The sequence below is a fragment of the Chaetura pelagica genome, unplaced genomic scaffold (genome assembly GCF_000747805.2).
Source record: "Chaetura pelagica isolate M959 unplaced genomic scaffold, ChaPel_1.0 scaffold255, whole genome shotgun sequence".
Lineage (NCBI taxonomy): Eukaryota > Metazoa > Chordata > Aves > Apodiformes > Apodidae > Chaetura > Chaetura pelagica.
This window is the reverse complement of record NW_009953311.1, coordinates 590,091-610,162: the sequence shown is the minus strand read 5'-3', so window position 1 is coordinate 610,162 and position 20,072 is coordinate 590,091. Positions and strand designations below refer to the sequence as shown.

General features: G+C 36.3%; 1 protein-coding gene across 1 annotated transcript in view; it reads left to right on the top strand.

Moving 5' to 3' along the window:
- The window catches only part of CDC14B (cell division cycle 14B), a 48,199-nt gene extending 28,127 nt beyond the window's left edge, over window positions 1-20,072 (top strand). Inside the window, exons 7-13 of the mRNA XM_009998076.1 lie at window positions 1,267-1,329; window positions 2,191-2,278; window positions 2,619-2,849; window positions 3,539-3,677; window positions 3,809-3,962; window positions 4,755-4,855; window positions 20,009-20,072. Coding sequence (XP_009996378.1) covers window positions 1,267-1,329; window positions 2,191-2,278; window positions 2,619-2,849; window positions 3,539-3,677; window positions 3,809-3,962; window positions 4,755-4,855; window positions 20,009-20,072 — 840 coding nt within the window. The remainder of the gene's footprint in view (window positions 1-1,266; window positions 1,330-2,190; window positions 2,279-2,618; window positions 2,850-3,538; window positions 3,678-3,808; window positions 3,963-4,754; window positions 4,856-20,008) is intronic.

Here is a 20,072-nt window from a genome sequence, read left to right as displayed (position 1 = left end):
ACAGCATCCATATAAGTCAACTGATAGCTTTTATTATCAGCTAGTGAAGATTTTAAAGAAGGAATTTTGAGTTCTGTGTAATTGTTCAGGACATTAATTCACAGCTCTAATCCCTAAGAGCTGTGTCATAGGTTTATTATATGCCTCCCCTGGTGTTAATGTACTAGGCTGAATACAGCCCTTGAAAGTGGTTTTGAGTTGATTAGTGATAGTTTTTAGGCATTTATGGCATCTACTAGTGACTTCAAGTTTTGCTTTAGTAATACAAATAGAACAAATATCAGGAGGTAAACATGGAGATTTTCTTTATATTGCCAGTTATCATAATCTAGTGTTTTATAGCAATACAGTGGTGAAGTGGCAAGGCAGTGACGGGAAGTGACAAGTGACAGAGAAATTTGTTTGCATTCTTTTTAGTCTGTATGAGTAATGATATGAGGCATTATGCAGCTCCCCACTGTCTTTTGTATTGTGGGTATCTCTGCAAAATACTGGGTTTTTTTACTAATTAAACCAGTTCTGTCAGATTTGTGATTTTCAGCTTTTTCAGATGTTTTGGCATTGGCTGCTTGTGTGCCAAGAGTGGTAAATTGCTGTTTTTCTTAGTACTAGTGAATGGCAAGGAAAGCTACAGAATGCATTGAAATATATCAGAATGTAGTATTTTAAATATCTGGAGATACAGGATTATCTTTGCTTGCACTTCCTGATTTAAGAAGTGAGTCAACTGCCAAGTTACCCAAATGTTTACATTTTTTATACAGTATTAGTATAATAGTTGTGAATAATTACAGAACATCAGGGACCACACTAGGGTCTGCCTAGAATTGTGTGTCTGCAAACGATTTAAAATTAGTGAATGTAAAGGCATCACCATGAGAGCAAGTAGCATTCATACACAAAAATATTTGTAATACTTGAATGCAGGCTTTAGAATGTGCTCATAATTTCAAGAGATAATTTTTGCCAGTTATTTTTCTCTATTCTGTAGTGGCAGCAGTAAAAAGACTGAATGCTTCTGTAGTCTGGAATTTTGTAGCAATTCAATGAAAACAGAAAATTTGCTTGTCTAACTTCACTTACATTAAAATTTACAAAGCTGTTTTGACCCAAGACTAAGTTGATCTGTATTTTTTCAAACATATGAAGAAATCTTTCTGGAACAGTAGAACGGGTATTAAGGGGCTTCTAGTAACCTACAAGAGTGATAAACAGTCCTCAGTGAAAGGATGTTTTCTTTGTTAACAGCTGTATTCTGAATTTTAGGCTTTGCAATATGGTTTCCTGGATTTCAATTCTTTTGATGTAAATGAATATGAGCATTATGAAGTAAGTGTTCAGTAGCAATCTTCTGATTTGTTTGCTGTTACTATGGCTAAGATGATTGTTCATAATATTTGCTGTTTTTTTGGTACTATTGGGTTCTGTTTCTGTTTTGTCTCTTTAAATTTTCATAGTCCTGGAAGGGGAAGCAGAAACCAAAATGGAAATAAATACTTTTTTCTGTTGTTATTATTAAAACCCTGGAAGCTTATTGAAGAGTGGGTAATTGGCCCACTTTTAGAGGTCATGCATATTATTGAGCAGTCTTGATGAGAAACCCCAGGGCATACATGCCCAGGTCTGACTGAATTCTGGAGAGCAGTGTAAGTTTGTATGTGTGAACAAGTGGCAAAGGTATAATAACACTCTTTGAGGTAAAGAAGGAAACAGGGCTGCAAAACTCCAAGCCTATAAACAACTATAGGGCATGGGAAATGAATGTGACAATGAAGTACAGCAACTTTTGACTGTATGCAGTCTCAGAAATGCAAAGCTGCCAGTTATCTGTAAAGATAAAATTAATGTTTCTTAGAATCTAAAAAAATAATTATTTAAATTTTGAACAGAGGTAAGACTAAGGTCATAATTTAGATATCTATAAAAAAATTACAAATTTACAGTTTCCCTTGAGATGAAAAGCATCAGTTGTACTTGTTCTAAAACTCTGGTTTAGAAAAGGGAGAACTCAGGCAAGAAACGTGAGGTTGAGAGCATCTGGCATCCTCCCAATGGAACAAAAAGCAGGCGACTAACATAACTTCCTTTGGCAAAAACTGTACATCACTTCTGTCTAGCATGTATTTTGAAACAATAAGGAAAGCTTGAAAATACAGGGATAATGGTAAACCAAGCATTTTCTCTTGACAGAGAGCAGAAAATGGAGATTTTAACTGGATAATACCAAACAAATTCATTGCCTTCAGTGGACCTCACTCAAGAAGTAAAATTGAAAATGGTATGCTTAAAAAAAGAGGTGGGGGACACAAGCCCACTGCTTTCTTAGTTGATTGTTGATTGTAAGAACAAGCTTTAAAAATTTTTCCTCAAACAGTGTGTTTTTTCCTTGGCTCTTTTTCTTTCATAAGAACCCTGGCAGTAAAATTTTAATGGCTTGGTTTAATTGTATCTGACATAGGTGATTATGTTAAAATTCCATTTTCGGTTAGTCTGTTTCTTTATGTTGAACATCAGTTCTGTGTTGAAGGTATTTTCATCACTTGCTTTCGAGTCTTTGTTTATTTCTGCAGATTGAGCCTTACTATATATATTTTTTTATCCTTCTTTTTCTCAAATAGGCTATCCCCTCCATGCTCCAGAGGCTTATTTCCCATACTTCAGGAAGCATAAGGTCACCACTATCATACGCCTCAACAAAAAACTGTATGATGCCAAACGATTCACAGATGCTGGATTTGAGCACTTTGACCTCTTCTTTGCTGATGGAAGCACGCCTAGTGATACTATAGTTAAAACATTTCTGAATATTTGTGAAAACGCTGAAGGTGTTCTAGCTGTTCATTGCAAAGGTATTGTGTAAAACCAATTTATATTACAAGTCATGCTTATAGTTAATGTTCCTCAGATACTTTGCACTATAATTCTCTTATATCTAGTTATTAACATCTCTGCCAAACTGCAGCTTTTCCCTGCAATTTTTTTATATGCTTCTGTTCTGCACTTCATCTTCTAATTTTTGCAATTTCCAGAAAAATCTTACCAGCTGTTTCCAAGAAGGAAGTTGGGAAAAGTGAGCTTGCCAGTACTAAGAGAGCTTTCCGCTAGAAAGCGTTAGCACTTTCAAAGGAAGCTTTTGAACAGGAATTTGAAGTACTGGCAAGGTGTATAGGTCTTTTTGAAAATACACAGTTAAATATAGTGAGTCATAAAATTTTGAAAATATCGATACAGTTTTTTGTGAAGATTCTTCATAACATATGCATATTATTCCAGAATCACAGAAAAATTTGTCCCTCAGAAATTCTTTATGCTAGCTATCTTGAGCATGCTCTGAATTTCAGTTCCTCCAGTTATACTGCCAAAGCCCAGTGCAGCTAGTATGAAGACAGCTTTCTGGAGAAACCATGTTTCCCTTCCCACACCATGTTTAATAGTCTATTATGCTATGACTGTTAATCCAAGTAACAATGTCTGTAGCTGCAGCAGATTCCAGATGAAGATGGGTATCTAAAAGAAGCCATTCTTTTATCTTACACAGCTGGTCTTGGACGAACTGGCACACTTATTGCCTGTTATATTATGAAGCATTATCGGATGACAGCTGCTGAAACTATTGCCTGGATTAGAATAAACAGACCTGGTTCAGTCATTGGACCACAACAGCACTTCCTGATGGAGTAAGTAGACTGACTGTAAATTACTTAAAAAACAGATTGAAATGTCTATTTCTTCTTCTCCTATTGTAGATTTAATAATCTTTGCTGTTACTTTGTTGTGTTTTGAGCGCTTTTTTTCCATGTTATGATAGCAAACAGGCAGAACTTTGGACAGAAGGAGATATTTTCCGTGCAAAGTTGAAAGGAAACAGTAAAATTGCTGTGAGAAGAATTCTGTCAGGAGTAGATGAAATTTCGATTAATGACATGAGAAACAGGAGAACCATCCGAAGGGACAATGAACTGGTAACTATCTGTATAGAAGTTGTAAAAGTTGTCTTGTAAAAGTTGTAACTGCTTTTGAGAATCTCTCAGGTTCTGAACAAACTTGTGAGTGCAGTAAAACTATGTAAAATCAGATTATTCTTCAGTTTGCCCTTTTTCTATCAAGGGATACAGGAAGCAGGAAAGTTACAGACAGCAAGTACACAAAATAAAGTGCAGTACAGAGGTGAAGTAGAAGCATCTTTATAATATTTTAGAAATTAGGTAAATATTAGAACAAAAAAGTACTCATGATTTGCCGTCAAAAACACTGATTTTGTTTTAGATGATCTATTACTTCATTGTGTGACTTTAAAGGGAATGGATTAGAGGATTTTTGCTCTTTTATTTTCTAAGTAATTGCAACTTCTATAATGCCTTTTGATTCTGCCTTTTTTAAAAAAGGCACTGCTGCTTTAAAAAGGCAAGTGAAGGAGGGAAATGCTGTACTTGAGTGAAGATTGTACTGTACCTAAGCAAAGATTTATAATACGTTTCGATTGTTTTAAAGGCAGAGAACCTTCTAATGCATGTAATTCCACTTAATAGTTAATAGTGGAACCACTTAAGAGTTTACAAGTTTAATAGGAGCTAACAGAAACAGGAAATAAAATAATTATATTTATGCAAATTAATTTCATTTTGATTTTATGCTGACATACTTTCCTGATGGGATAATTCTAATGTAAAGATTTAAAATAAGGTTAATTCTTAAATGTCTAACTGTCTGTATTTTAATCTTGGTTTGTCTCTTCCCTGCCTCCACTTACCTAGTACAGTGATGAAGATGAAACAAACATTGTAACACAAGGTGATAAGCTTCGTGCTTTGAAAAGTAGAAGGCAGGCAAAAGCTCCAACTGCATCTTCACTAACGTAAGTCAGTTTCTGAATGCATAAATGCCAGAGGTACTTTTATCTTCTTTATTTACACTTCCCTTTGTGTAAAAGGGAAAAGTTTGTTTCCAAGGCTACTTTTACTTAATTTGAAACAAACATGAGATTCACTGCTTCTCTGAAAGCTTGGTTGACCACTAAGGAGGCAGAAGAACTTGATTAAACAACTGCATGACTCAGTTTCTAGTTTTCTGTGTAGTTTTTGATTCCAATTGTCTGTGCTTTACAACCTCCCATAGTATTTCTGAGTGCTTTACTTTTAGTTTAATCACTAACAGTCCCTTGTCTTTCCTGTGGCAATATAAAATTGGAAGAATATGGCTCCATGTGGTGGTGTTTGATTTGCTGAAATAAGATATGTGCTCTTTTCTGAGGGGAAATCAGCTACCTAAGGAGAAGAGTTGAAAGAAGAACCTTTAGCTTCCTTTAATTTCCTTTTCCTTGGAGAGGAGCTTCCCCTAAATTCTGTGGGCTTTGGAATTATGAGTAGTGGTTCTGGAAGGCAAGATATAGCACTATTTTGGTAAATAAATTCAAAAGGAGTGCATTTCTGTCAGAGAACCTGGTATGTAAGTCTCTATTTTAGGCAAGGTCTGAAACTCCATCTGTAAAAGTTCATCATTGTCTTGGCATCTGTAGTTTGTAGCAAGTGTAGGTATAAAACCTTCCTGTCTACCCTTACACAAGAGAATATAAGACTTACAAGACATATATGGATGTAATTTGATTGCTAGGAAAGGACTGGTGACTCCTGATTGTCAGATTCTTGCAAATAACCCAGCATCAGTCAGACCAAAGGCAATTTGGCTTTTGTTGTGCTGTCTTTCTGTAGGGGATGATGCTGTTGGTCTTATTTTTCATTTTTTTAAAAGGCCAGTGTCATCAGACCTTTAGAAAAAGTGAGGGGTATACAGTGTGAATGTTCTGAAGGTGAAGGACTGTATCTTTGGAAAACCTCACACATTGATATATATGAATTCTGCTTTTGTTTTAAAAGATTATCTTTTGTCTGTGCTCATAATTATATAAACAGTCATATATAAACATCAGATTTAGAACAAAGCCTGTACCAAACTGACTTAAAGGAAACCCAAAACAACATCACTTCAGATACCTCAAATAGCACAGTAAAAAACTGGCTGCTTTCCACATTAGTTTCTACAGCACTTAGTGCCTTAGTTTCATAATAAAAGGTGCTTTAAGTCATGTAAATAAAGTTGTGAAAGATTTTGCTTATATATCTTCCACAGAATGAATGTAAACTGTATAATACTCAGAGAAATTTTCTTAATATGCAGAAAGCCTATCAACTATCAAAATACTGTTCCGTTCATGAAGCATTCTGCAACATGATTGCTCTAATCAAAATTAGCTAGCTTGTACTTCCATTGGAGGAAAAATAATTGATCTAGAGCTCATAGTTGTTTAGGTTTTTTTATAATCTGCACTGTGACCCAGGGAGTTAAAATTTCCCTCCTCCCATTCCCCTGAGATATTTGTATTTCAGCTTTTACTGAAATAATTTGGCAAAAAATAAACTCTTACATTTTTAATGTTACTTGCATTAAACCAAAAGATGACTAGGAATATTTAGCTGCTGTACCTGAGTCAGAAGTCTTTGCTACTAGAAGAGGTGTCAGTCTTTTTCCCTTTTAGTTCAGACTCTTAAAAATAAGTAATCTTGAAATGATATTAATTCTATCTAAGCAAACAAGAATATGTTTCTAAATCTTTTATGTAGTTTTATTTCACAGAAAAATGGCTAGAGACAGTGCTTGCAACTTAAATGTAAGGGATTTGTGTGTAACGATTGTTGATGTTCATTGGATTTGGTTGTATAAACTGTGTGCTTTGATGAATGGATACTTTGTGTATGTTCTAATTAGCAATATTCTGCAGCTTTGGCAAAGGATTCTGAATTAGCTTTTGCCACTTTGAACACAGGAAGGTAATTACCTAGTCATCTAGGTGTTTATGTAAATTGTACCTACAAACTGATCTGGGTCTGATCTAATGTTTCATATGATTGTGAAGTAGGATGTATGTATATAGGCTGATCAAACTCCATTTGGCAGCAAGTGATCAGAGATGTACTGCTCCGGCATGTACTTACTTTCAAAAGAGTGATACAGACTTTCTTTCAAATGAATTACAGTGAGGATTTGAGAAAATGTGCGTTCATTCCAGTAAACATGTGGATACTATATTTGGCAATTTATGGTTGCGTGGATTGTTCAGTCTTAGAAAGTAAGAAAATGCTTGGCAAAAGTTACAGAGCAATATGCTTTTGAAGAACTTAAAACAAGCTTAAATGCACCGATAGCTTTTGCTTTTGAAATTTTGTTCATCTTTTCCTCCCCCTCCAACCCCTTTTTAGATGGCTCGTAGCTATGCTGGTGTCTACACTGTGTAGCATTGTCATCTGGTGGATTGTATGTGGCTCCCTTCTGCCCAGCCTGCTATTCTGTCTAGATGGTTTAAGAACATAGTAACCATCAGGACCCCCTGAGAGAGAGCCACTGTGTAAGTGTCCCATTCCATTTCTCTACAATAGCTCATGCTTTCTGTCTAGCGTGTCTCATAAATGCATGTTTTCCTATCATGTTTCTCACTGGCTTTGTTGCAAGAATAAATTTCACTGCTGTGGTGTTATATTTTTGTAAATATTATTTGGAATAACTGGGTCATTTTTATGGCTGGCTTGCAACACAAAAAGCTGCAGAGCTTTTATAATTATGATAATACATAATTTTGAAGCCTTTCTTCTATGCATGCTCCTGCAAATAAGCAAAACTGTATAAGGAAAACTATTATTTGTAAAAAGGAAAATATGATCCTATCTTTTGCATTTTGCAAATGAAGATGTTTGCTCCAGTCTTACTTTGAAATCCATGAACTTGGAAAGGAGCTTAGTTTCCCAAAGGATGGGTTTACTCACATGAAGTGCCAGGAATTAGAATTTGTTAGAACTATCAGCAGGTCTTTGGTATTTTCTAAGAGATTATAATATTATTTGCCGTAAGAGGAATTAAAGTGAGACTTCTTTTTTCCTCTTTAACACAAGAGGTGATTGAGGTATGTTGCAGGATTAGGTCAAGGCTCACTTGTCTCTCAGCCAATCTGGTTTGATCTCCTTTGTTCTCATTGATTTTTTAAATAAAGCTCTGTGAGAACAATTAAATCCCTTAGTTCTGTAACAAGGATTCAGCAGCTGAGTAAAGCATTCAAAATATATTACTTCCTTGAGTACTGTTTTCACACTTTGTCACTCTGCTTTTGTCAGAGTGGCTGCAGGGATTCCTGTGCCTCTCTTTCACTTAAAAGGTGCCATGTTTTCATCAAATGACAACTTCCATCTTTTGTCCAAAAAAACCCACATGAGCAGCACAAAGAACTCCCAGGAAGCCCAGACAAGAACTTTTTGCTTGTATCTCTGAAGCTGCTCCACCACCCCTGCCCTCAAAGCAAAATGGTTGCTTTGGGTGAATGCTTGAAACTTTGGTGCTCTCAGAGAAAAAATAGGTCAGAAAGAGGGGTTTACACCAGACTATTAAGTAAGAAAAGGCATTCTTTCCTGGCAGAACATTAAGGTTAAGAGTTTCTTGCCCCACCTTTCCTACCTTTGGCTTTGCAACTTTTGGCCATAATTTTTAAAAAGCATGCGACTCTGTGCTAAAGTAAGGGACATAATAACTAAAGAATGAAAACTGGGGGACTTGTGGACAACTTTGTTATCATAAGAGTCTCAGCAGAGGTCATCTTAATCTTTTATTTCGGAGAAAAAAAACCAACAAAACAACACAACTGTTCAATCTTCAACAATCTCTTCAACTGTTTTGCTTTGGTTTTTGTTTTGGTTTTTTTTTTCATTGGCATATAACTTTTTCAAAGAACATACTTAAATGAGAGACTTGTTTTCAAATTTTCACACCAAATGTAGTAGTACTTCTTGTTTCAGTGTTTTCCTGAAGTCAGACCTTACATTTCTAAACAGACTAAAAAAGCTAAACTTAAAACACTGCTCAAAAAAAAAAAAAAAAAAAGAAACGATCTGTCCTTTGTTTTCCTGTACTGTAAGATCAGTTTCACTCAACTATCATCCTTTCTTTAGCTTACTGTTTCTGTGTTCTGTCTAAAAACTCCCTTTCTAGAGGGAAGGAAAAAAGATGGTTTGATATTGGTGTATGTGTCACAATGCAAGCAATGGGGTTATTGATGCTGCTGCCTCATATTCAGGATTGACAATCACACAGTGTTTATGTCCAGGAAGAGAAATTGCTTAAGCTTTTCTTAAAAGCTAGACTAACATTCTCTCAGCTACTGTCCCTTATGTTTTAAGAGAACAAATTACCTATCAGGATCATGAATCATTCTGGGCTAGCCTGTCACTCCTGTTGGCTGGAGCCTTTTAAATTGAAGATTATCAGTCACTTGTTGCCTATCAACTACTTGGAACAGTGCTAGAGGTGTCAGGCTGCTTTCATGAGGTGATGATGGAGAAAGCAATATTGCAATTGACAGACCTCATAAAATAGGTAACATTGGCAAGAACAAAAAGCCCATCACAGGTCGGAGAAGACAATCTTCTGCGCAACCTCTGTTCCCCCCATCCATCCCTAGGGATACTGTAATAATTTTTCATTTAAAAAAGCTTGTTGTGTGGATTGATTTCTCTCCAAGATCTATGGCCTTTCTGGCATTTCAAGTTTTATGGCTTTTAGTCTTGGGTTGGGAGTTTGGGCTTTTCTGTCCTGATGGTGTACCTGTCTTCCCACTGCACTCGAGTTAAATGGAGAAAAAAAGTTGTGAGCTATTTAAAAGATTATAATTTTTCCATTTAAGCATGTTTTTATTTGTTTAAAAGTGAATATATTAGCTTGAATAAGAAAGTAGTGTATAAACCAGTGTGGTGTTTGGAGATTGCAGGAGGTTCAGAACTACTAAGTGATACTGCCATTACAGATTAATTGAAGATAAATAATTCATACAATATATGGATTATCTATTTTAGAAGCATGGCTGTTGCAGCATCCTGTAGCCTGTGTTCAGGAAATGTTCTGCTTTTCTTTTAAAACCGTATTTCAGTGCATTAGAAAACCTTTGTGTACATCAGATGCAATTTTGGCTGGTGTTCCTGGAAGTTGGTTGTTGTAATGTGCAGCATGGCATCCTATTTTATGTGAACAGTTATAAAGCAGTAAGGTAGAGGTCCTGAGGAACTTAGCCTTCTCAAATACAGTTTGAGCTTGTTTGTTGTTTTTTTTCCAAGTGAGATTGCTAGTCTAGTTAGCTCAAATCAAAATTACCTACATTAAAGATAGCTTCTCTTACCTTAAACATGTATGCAGTAGCATTCTGATAAAAGCTTTGATAGCACGGTTGCTGCTGCTAAACTGACAGTTGTTGAGCCTGAAGGCAATTCTGGCTTTATTTAGTTGTAGCACCATGTCAGATGATGGTGCAAATGGGACCTTGTCTGTTTTCCTTGAGGTGTTCTCAGCCTTGGAAGTGTAGAATTTTAGTCTTATTTAACTGTGTCTGTTTGATCATTGAACAAGTGTTTTGTTCACAGGGATTTCAATTAATCTATACTCTTGGGTAGCCATGTGAAGTTGTGTATTGCTAAGATGTAAAAAAGACATCTCTACTGAAGAGCAGATGGTGTTAAAAGGTTCTACCATGCTCACTTCTGGCTCTCAGCTGATCCCATAAGCCAGCTCCTTCTCTCCCTACCTTTTGGTAAATACAGCAATCTTAAGAGGATAGTATGGTTGGTTTGGTTTTAAGGTGCAATTATATATGCTGACAGCTTTTCTGAGTCACATTCCTATTTCGGACCTCTTTTATTTCTCTGAGCAGAGTGTGGGAAGTAATATATACCTATGAAATGCTGGTGTCACAGTTTGACTCAGGATAGACAATTAAACTAGAGACAGCAATGCTCTCGAGAGAGAGAATTTTCTGGATTGAAAGCTAAACTAGACAGCTTTAATTAAACACTAATGATAAAAGAAAACATGTAAAATTATATACAAATGTGTTCAGGAATGTGCAAAAGCCTATTGCCGCCCTCCACCTTCAGCAATTCCCATGGCACTCTCCTTAGCTGTGAACAGTCTTGAAATGTCCTGCATTTCTGCTGGAGAGAGCAACAGAGCAGGCAGGGGTTTAGGGCAGAGTTCTGAGGGTTGGGAATGCACAAGCCTGGGGATCAACGGTGACAGATAGATGAAGTCCTCCCTGGACGCTGCCCATGGATGGAAGAGAAGGGAAGGAGAAGCAGGAAGGAAGTTATCTTCTGTGATCTCTGACCTTCCTCTGAGCTTATGTATATGTATGGAATGGAATACTTTGGTCAATGTCATCTTAATCTTTTATTTCGGAGAAAAAAAACCAACAAAACAACACAACTGTTCAATCTTCAACAATCTCTTCAACTGTTTTGCTTTGGTTTTTGTTTTGGTTTTTTTTTTCATTGGCATATAACTTTTTCAAAGAACATACTTAAATGAGAGACTTGTTTTCAAATTTTCACACCAAATGTAGTAGTACTTCTTGTTTCAGTGTTTTCCTGAAGTCAGACCTTACATTTCTAAACAGACTAAAAAAGCTAAACTTAAAACACTGCTAAAAAAAAAAAAAAAAAAAGAAACGATCTGTCCTTTGTTTTCCTGTACTGTAAGATCAGTTTCACTCAACTATCATCCTTTCTTTAGCTTACTGTTTCTGTGTTCTGTCTAAAAACTCCCTTTCTAGAGGGAAGGAAAAAAGATGGTTTGATATTGGTGTATGTGTCACAATGCAAGCAATGGGGTTATTGATGCTGCTGCCTCATATTCAGGATTGACAATCACACAGTGTTTATGTCCAGGAAGAGAAATTGCTTAAGCTTTTCTTAAAAGCTAGACTAACATTCTCTCAGCTACTGTCCCTTATGTTTTAAGAGAACAAATTACCTATCAGGATCATGAATCATTCTGGGCTAGCCTGTCACTCCTGTTGGCTGGAGCCTTTTAAATTGAAGATTATCAGTCACTTGTTGCCTATCAACTACTTGGAACAGTGCTAGAGGTGTCAGGCTGCTTTCATGAGGTGATGATGGAGAAAGCAATATTGCAATTGACAGACCTCATAAAATAGGTAACATTGGCAAGAACAAAAAGCCCATCACAGGTCGGAGAAGACAATCTTCTGCGCAACCTCTGTTCCCCCCATCCATCCCTAGGGATACTGTAATAATTTTTCATTTAAAAAAGCTTGTTGTGTGGATTGATTTCTCTCCAAGATCTATGGCCTTTCTGGCATTTCAAGTTTTATGGCTTTTAGTCTTGGGTTGGGAGTTTGGGCTTTTCTGTCCTGATGGTGTACCTGTCTTCCCACTGCACTCGAGTTAAATGGAGAAAAAAAGTTGTGAGCTATTTAAAAGATTATAATTTTTCCATTTAAGCATGTTTTTATTTGTTTAAAAGTGAATATATTAGCTTGAATAAGAAAGTAGTGTATAAACCAGTGTGGTGTTTGGAGATTGCAGGAGGTTCAGAACTACTAAGTGATACTGCCATTACAGATTAATTGAAGATAAATAATTCATACAATATATGGATTATCTATTTTAGAAGCATGGCTGTTGCAGCATCCTGTAGCCTGTGTTCAGGAAATGTTCTGCTTTTCTTTTAAAACCGTATTTCAGTGCATTAGAAAACCTTTGTGTACATCAGATGCAATTTTGGCTGGTGTTCCTGGAAGTTGGTTGTTGTAATGTGCAGCATGGCATCCTATTTTATGTGAACAGTTATAAAGCAGTAAGGTAGAGGTCCTGAGGAACTTAGCCTTCTCAAATACAGTTTGAGCTTGTTTGTTGTTTTTTTTCCAAGTGAGATTGCTAGTCTAGTTAGCTCAAATCAAAATTACCTACATTAAAGATAGCTTCTCTTACCTTAAACATGTATGCAGTAGCATTCTGATAAAAGCTTTGATAGCACGGTTGCTGCTGCTAAACTGACAGTTGTTGAGCCTGAAGGCAATTCTGGCTTTATTTAGTTGTAGCACCATGTCAGATGATGGTGCAAATGGGACCTTGTCTGTTTTCCTTGAGGTGTTCTCAGCCTTGGAAGTGTAGAATTTTAGTCTTATTTAACTGTGTCTGTTTGATCATTGAACAAGTGTTTTGTTCACAGGGATTTCAATTAATCTATACTCTTGGGTAGCCATGTGAAGTTGTGTATTGCTAAGATGTAAAAAAGACATCTCTACTGAAGAGCAGATGGTGTTAAAAGGTTCTACCATGCTCACTTCTGGCTCTCAGCTGATCCCATAAGCCAGCTCCTTCTCTCCCTACCTTTTGGTAAATACAGCAATCTTAAGAGGATAGTATGGTTGGTTTGGTTTTAAGGTGCAATTATATATGCTGACAGCTTTTCTGAGTCACATTCCTATTTCGGACCTCTTTTATTTCTCTGAGCAGAGTGTGGGAAGTAATATATACCTATGAAATGCTGGTGTCACAGTTTGACTCAGGATAGACAATTAAACTAGAGACAGCAATGCTCTCGAGAGAGAGAATTTTCTGGATTGAAAGCTAAACTAGACAGCTTTAATTAAACACTAATGATAAAAGAAAACATGTAAAATTATATACAAATGTGTTCAGGAATGTGCAAAAGCCTATTGCCGCCCTCCACCTTCAGCAATTCCCATGGCACTCTCCTTAGCTGTGAACAGTCTTGAAATGTCCTGCATTTCTGCTGGAGAGAGCAACAGAGCAGGCAGGGGTTTAGGGCAGAGTTCTGAGGGTTGGGAATGCACAAGCCTGGGGATCAACGGTGACAGATAGATGAAGTCCTCCCTGGACGCTGCCCATGGATGGAAGAGAAGGGAAGGAGAAGCAGGAAGGAAGTTATCTTCTGTGATCTCTGACCTTCCTCTGAGCTTATGTATATGTATGGAATGGAATACTTTGGTCAATTTTGCTGTCTGTCTAGTCCAGCCTGCTATAGGAGGGTCTCCTTCTCCCCCTAGTGCCTGAGCCAGCAGGGCAAAGATGCGACCTTGGAGTCTTGTAGACATTCCAGTGTTATCAGTCCCCTAGCTGGAACACTTGCTGCTAGTTAAAAGAAAGCTTACTGAAGGGGAAAAAAAAACAACAAAAAAAAAACAGTAAAAGGAAAATTGGCTTCATCCTGGCTCAAAACAGGACAGTTGGAAAGATGAATATTCAAGTGTTTGTGTAAGATGGTATCTTAACAGCTCATGGTGTTCCAGTTCATATTAGGTAAGTGTGTAGGTTTAAGTTATGTATACTGACCTGGTGTCTGGAAGAATGGACACCTACAAGAGAAATATTATAACCATTAGCTCATATTGCAATGACTTTTACTTCCTTTTCATAGAATCATAGAAAGGTTGGGGTTGGAACGGATCTTAAAGATCATTTAGATCCAACACCCCTGTGCAGGCAGGGACACCTCCCACTAGATCGAGTTGCTCAGAGCCCCATCCAGCCTTGCCTTGAATACCTTCAGGGATGGGGTTTACACAACCTCCCTGGCTGACCTGTTCCGGTGTCTCACTACCCTCATAGTGAAGAATTTCCTCCTAATATCTAATCTAAATCTCCCCTCTTCAAGTTTTAAACCATTGCCCCTTGTCCTCTTGCTACATGCCCATGCAAAAAGTCTTGCCCGAGCTTTCTCATAGGCCCTCTTCAGGCATTGGAGAGCTGCTGTCATGTCTTGTATGTACATTACATGCATTTTATATGGAGAGACACTGTATATATGTATTTAGGGATAAAACATGGTTTTTCCATATTTCTGTCTGCATGAGCACTAATAAACCAGCACGTTCCATGATTTTTGGACATGCTTATATTTCAGTGACTAAATGTTAGGGGCTTAAGCCAGCTTTGGACCTTTTCATTTGGTGTCTAGTGGCACAGATAAAAGGTCTGTTTTCACCACTGGGGTAATTTTTAAAGCTTAGTTGAAAGTACAGTAGCCCAAATTTGTTTGTGTTGTTTGACAACTGTGGCACTGAAAAGATAATTTTAAGTTTTAATATTAGAACTTGTTAGAACTGCTTTACAAGCACAACAGAAATTATTAAGTGGACTTCCAGGTTTTGAACCTTTTCACTTTAGTCATGAAAGGAAAACAGATTTTTCTTAGAAGAATATGTGTTGTCTACAGAAGCATGGTATGGTGTTGAAAGTATCTGGTTTTTGTTTTTATCCTCTTGAGTAACTGATTCCTCTAGCTTTCAGTATGTTGTTTTTATAGTAGAATTTGCTTCACATTTTGATAGTACTTGTCATTGTAATCCTGTATCTTACCTTGGAGGAAGAGAAGACTGTTTTATTTGGACTTCTGCAAGTCCAAAATATAAAGAGAGGTTTGTTTAATAGAAATTTACAATACTGGAACTTTGCAGTTCTGTGGTCATATGTTTCCTAAACAACCTAGAAGTATGTGGTAAATTAGGTTGCTGATCAGTTTTACTGCTGTAAAGAATTAATTTTAGATGTAATTGTATTATCTCCACATTATTCTAATTCTGGTATCAAACAGTGAACTGCTTAGGGTGATTTTTTTCTCCATTTCTGTTTTTGGTGAATGTGTTACTTGAGTATGAAAATATTCATATTTTCTGCTATGTATGTCTCTGTGCTTTTGCTCCAGCAGTTACATTTTATGTTTCATCTAGAATTCCTTGAAAACAGTTTCTTCATGTTGTTGTTCAGCCAGACTTCAATTTATACAACTTAATGAAGATTTTGATTTCCAATCCAGTATATTCTGCTGACACAGAATTAGCAAAGGCCCTGAAAATCAGAGTTTAATAACAGGGGAGGGGGATTTGGGAGGGTGAGGGAAGTAATTGCTAACTTACTCTTAGCTCTGAATCTCTAAAATGATGCATACTTTTATAGTTAGAAACTTGCATAGGTGGAACGACTCGGAAACACACATAAAATGATGCACTAAATAGGTATCTGTAGACTCAGTTGTCCAGTTCTCACTTTTTGTCTCCATAGTACCGTAATTTCACTACAAGTATTTAGGAATACAGAAGACATGATCTCCCCTATGATCCAGTTGGCTTGTGGCTAAAAATAGTTCTTTGCATTACAGTCTGGAGTTCTTTTGCTGTTGATGCAAGCAACACTAGGATTTATCTGCCTGGTTTGGAATTAGTCAATATATTGCTCTTGAATATATTCAAAAGAAGTGGTTGAGCATAACCAGTATTAAAAGCTGAGTTATGAGTATAGTGTAATAATTCCCTGTAAGTACAAAATGTCAGCATATGCTGACAAATACAGTCTATGGTGTTTGAAGGGAGTATCTCATGTTTAATTGCAGGAGATTCAGACTTCAAACTTTACAAATTCATTTAGTCAATTTTTTTTCTTTATTAATTTCTGTGTCAGTCTGGAATTTAATGTATGTTTTTGCATACTTCAGATTATCTTCTTGTTGTTGTTGCAGTAATTTAAAATACAATTTCTTAGCTTTTTGTCTTCCAAAGACGTTAACAGGAAATTCAAAACCATTAATTTAATAAATGGTTTGAAAGCAAAAGCAAACAACAAAACCCCAAAAAATAAACTGCCAAGCTCCTAGTAAAACAATTTGCATTACCATAATTATAACAAGGTTATAAAGAGAAAGATGTTTCAGGCAGAACAATTTGCTTTTCAGAACGATTTGTGAAAAGCCAGCTGATACTTGTTATATCTGCTGCAACTGTAATAGTCTCTTTTCAGTGTTTTCCTAGAAACTTTCACGTTATATAATCTTTCTTTTTTCCTACTCTTTTCAGAGTAATTCTGCACTCCAGTGTTCAGAAAAATAAAACTTCTGAACCTAGCATATCTGACAGTACAGACATTACTAAAAGAACTACCAGGTCTGCTGCAAGAAAAAACAGTTAAAAAAGGTGAGAGTTACCCTCTTTACAGATACAGTTAAGTGTTCTCTAGGCAAAAATACTTAGAGGTGGCATAACCATTGCTGACAGGATATTTTGCAACAGTTCAACTCCTCCTAGCAATGGGCAGTGAGAAACAATTTAATGGTTTATGTCATATACTGAGAATATTTGAACCTTAAATATTATGTAATTTGATTATGTTGCTCAGTCTTCCAACTTTGAGAATTTTATATTGTAATCCCTAACGTGAGTCAGAATTATTGAAGGTGAGGGGTTTTGGTAACAAAAAAAGTGTCTTACTAAACCTCTGCCTGGAGTATGAGGTGAAAAAGTTGTTCACAGCATTAAGTCAATTATTATTCAGTACATGGAGTCAAAAGTAGAAGTAGTTTTGTGGACAACTGAAATGCAGTAGTTGTGCAGAGGTGAAGTATATAAAATGCATGTGTATACTGGTGTGAGATTTTGTACTGAGAGTATGGCTGATAATCCAAATTGAACCAGTTTGGTAAAGCTTAATAAAATTTCAAATTTGCGTGGATTTATGCAAGACTGAAAGTGCCTTTTGGCCCAGAAGCATATACACTACTGCTGTGTTTGTGTGTGCATGTGTTCATGCCACTCTACAGCAGGTCATGATCAAAGATGAGCCTGGGGGTGTAGCTTAAAAACATTTCTAAGCAATCTCCAGCAGTTAAGACTGGAATTGGACTAATTTATATATCAAAAGACTTTTGAATGGTCTGTCAGGTGCTGAAGAGACTCACTTTTGTTGGCAAGAGTGGCAAATAGCACAAGTAGTAATTAGCTTGATTTATAAATATTACTGAAAATTCCAAGTTCTTGTGCAGCTTTTTCCCCTTCCTCATTCTGTTACCTTGAAGATAACAAAGTTCAGAAATAGTCACTCTATCAGCCAATAGAAATAGTCATTAATAACAGACTTAGTAAATTCTAGTAGGAGACTTCTAAGCAGTGGGTCTATGAATTACATTTTGATTCACGTAACAATATATTTTTCTTTAAATGCATGTATTACTAAAAATCTGAAGTGTTTTTCTGGGTTTTCCTGTTTGTTTGGTTTTTTCCCTCTATTTTGCTTCATTTTCACTATGTCACTTTTGGCCCAGACAAATTGATGGGATTCTGCCTGCTGGTTTTATTCTTTGTCTCTCTCTGTTTTAAGTTCCTTGCAGCTCTTTGTTGCTGTATCAATGCACAGCTGTAATTGAACAAACATTTTCAGTTCATGGAAAATGCAGCTCTGAGATGACCTTTGTGCTGTGTGAGATAAGAATATCTAGCCTTAGGAGAAAATAACATGCCTAAAATACAGTTCATATAGGATTTCAGCTATTTTGAAATAAGTCCTTTAGGTGTATTTCAGATTTGTGACTCTGAGGATCAAGTATCAGGTTGATCTTAAACTTCATAAACTACTTCATATTTTAATGGATTTTTCTAAAACTTCTACCTCAAATATTTAATTCCGTATGCTGTTTCTTTTTTCTAACTTTGGAGGTCAAAGAATTTCAGTCACTTTAAGCTTGGATCCAAGAATCAAATTTATCTTAAATAGTTTTGTCACAGTTGTGGAGTTCTTAATAATTTTGTCGTCTGAGAAGTTTAATTGGATGTTAGTCCCTCTAAAGACTATTCTGGTATGATTATACAATTCCATGAACTTAGAATGCAGTCCCTTTTTGCTTGTCCTGTACATGTTCTTTTACTTTTCCTGTAGCATTTGGCAAAACCCACTTTTTTTTCTTTTAAAGCATCCCTTTTTTTCTTCATCTCTTTTATTGTAATTTCTTGAAGTCCAAGCAGTTTGCATTTCCTCACAGTGCTCAAAATGACAGACCTATTTCAGATAAAGGAGTACATCTACTCCTTTCAGAGTAGAAGAGAATAATTATTATTACAAAACTGAAATCATGCCCTAACCTGCCCAACTCCTGTCTTTTCCTAGACCTTGTTGCCTTCTCCGAACTCTTGGTATTACTGTGTACCCTTATTCTTTCATTTTCCTGTGTGATATGTTCCAGTGGAGACATTTTGGAGTATTTTTACATTAATCTCATTTGTTGATGCTGTAGGTCATTTTAGTCAATTCTTACTGTAGATGAATCACATTTGTGACCCATCCTAACACAGAGCTGGGTAATTCCTTTGCCACTTCATCCTTCAGACTGTTGGAAACACTGTCACAGAATGGCCTCAGAATTACTTTTTCAGCAAACACAGCCATTTGTGGCTAAAACTCTTTTTCTGGCTTTGCAAAGATAATTTAGGGAAATTCAATCCTTAACATCCACTGCATTTCCTTTGTGGAACATATCTAGATGTCAGCTGCCATCTATGAAAGTACTGGCAGATGTAACACATTTAATCTTGTGACTGAAATAACACTGTTGTTGAACTGCAAGAAAATGCCTACCTAGAGCCTTACCAGACCAGAACTGACATTGAAACTGATCTTGATGCCTATGTTTCTCTAGTTAAGACGTCTTCCTTGTACATTTGCCCATTGCTGAGAAGCTCATGTTTGTATTTTAACAAGATCCATCCAATCCAAACCAGCTGAATCATAGTAAGACACAAATGAAGCCGTCTTTTCTGTGTTACCACACGTAACAGAATTAGCATTATGTATATAGTAAGTAGTTGATGGGGAGTATGGGGAGAAACTTATGATAACTAGATTGATTTGTCTTTTAACCAGAGAGATGTATCACTAAAAATAACAAAGAGGAGTATGCTTTAAAAATCTCATATACTTTTGCATTGCTGGGAGTTATAAAGCAACCTTCTGCACTCTTGTTCAAACACTGAAAACCACCTGCACCATTTCAGAGCTTTAAAAATTAATGTTTCTGTACTATATTCTTTCTACTTTTCCTGCAGTCTGCTACCTCAGAGGAAGAGAAGAAAAAGAATGCTTTACAGCAAATGTGCTGATGAAATTATGGTACTTCGAATTCTCTGTTGCATTTCTGTATGAAACAGAACCTTTATTCATATTTTCTCTGATCAGACCGGTCTGCACTTTATTTACAACCAGTATTGCTGTGTTCTTAAATGCAGTGGCTTTTATCTTCTTTCTTTGAAGTAGCATTTTCTCATTTTACCTTGCCCAAAATGTTTGCTTGAAATACATGCAGAGTACATACGTATTTTTTTTCCTCAAATGTTTTGTTTCAGCAGCCAGTCCATCCACGGACTAGAAGAGTATTGCGTTAAATTTCAAATAAGCAATCAGTGTTGA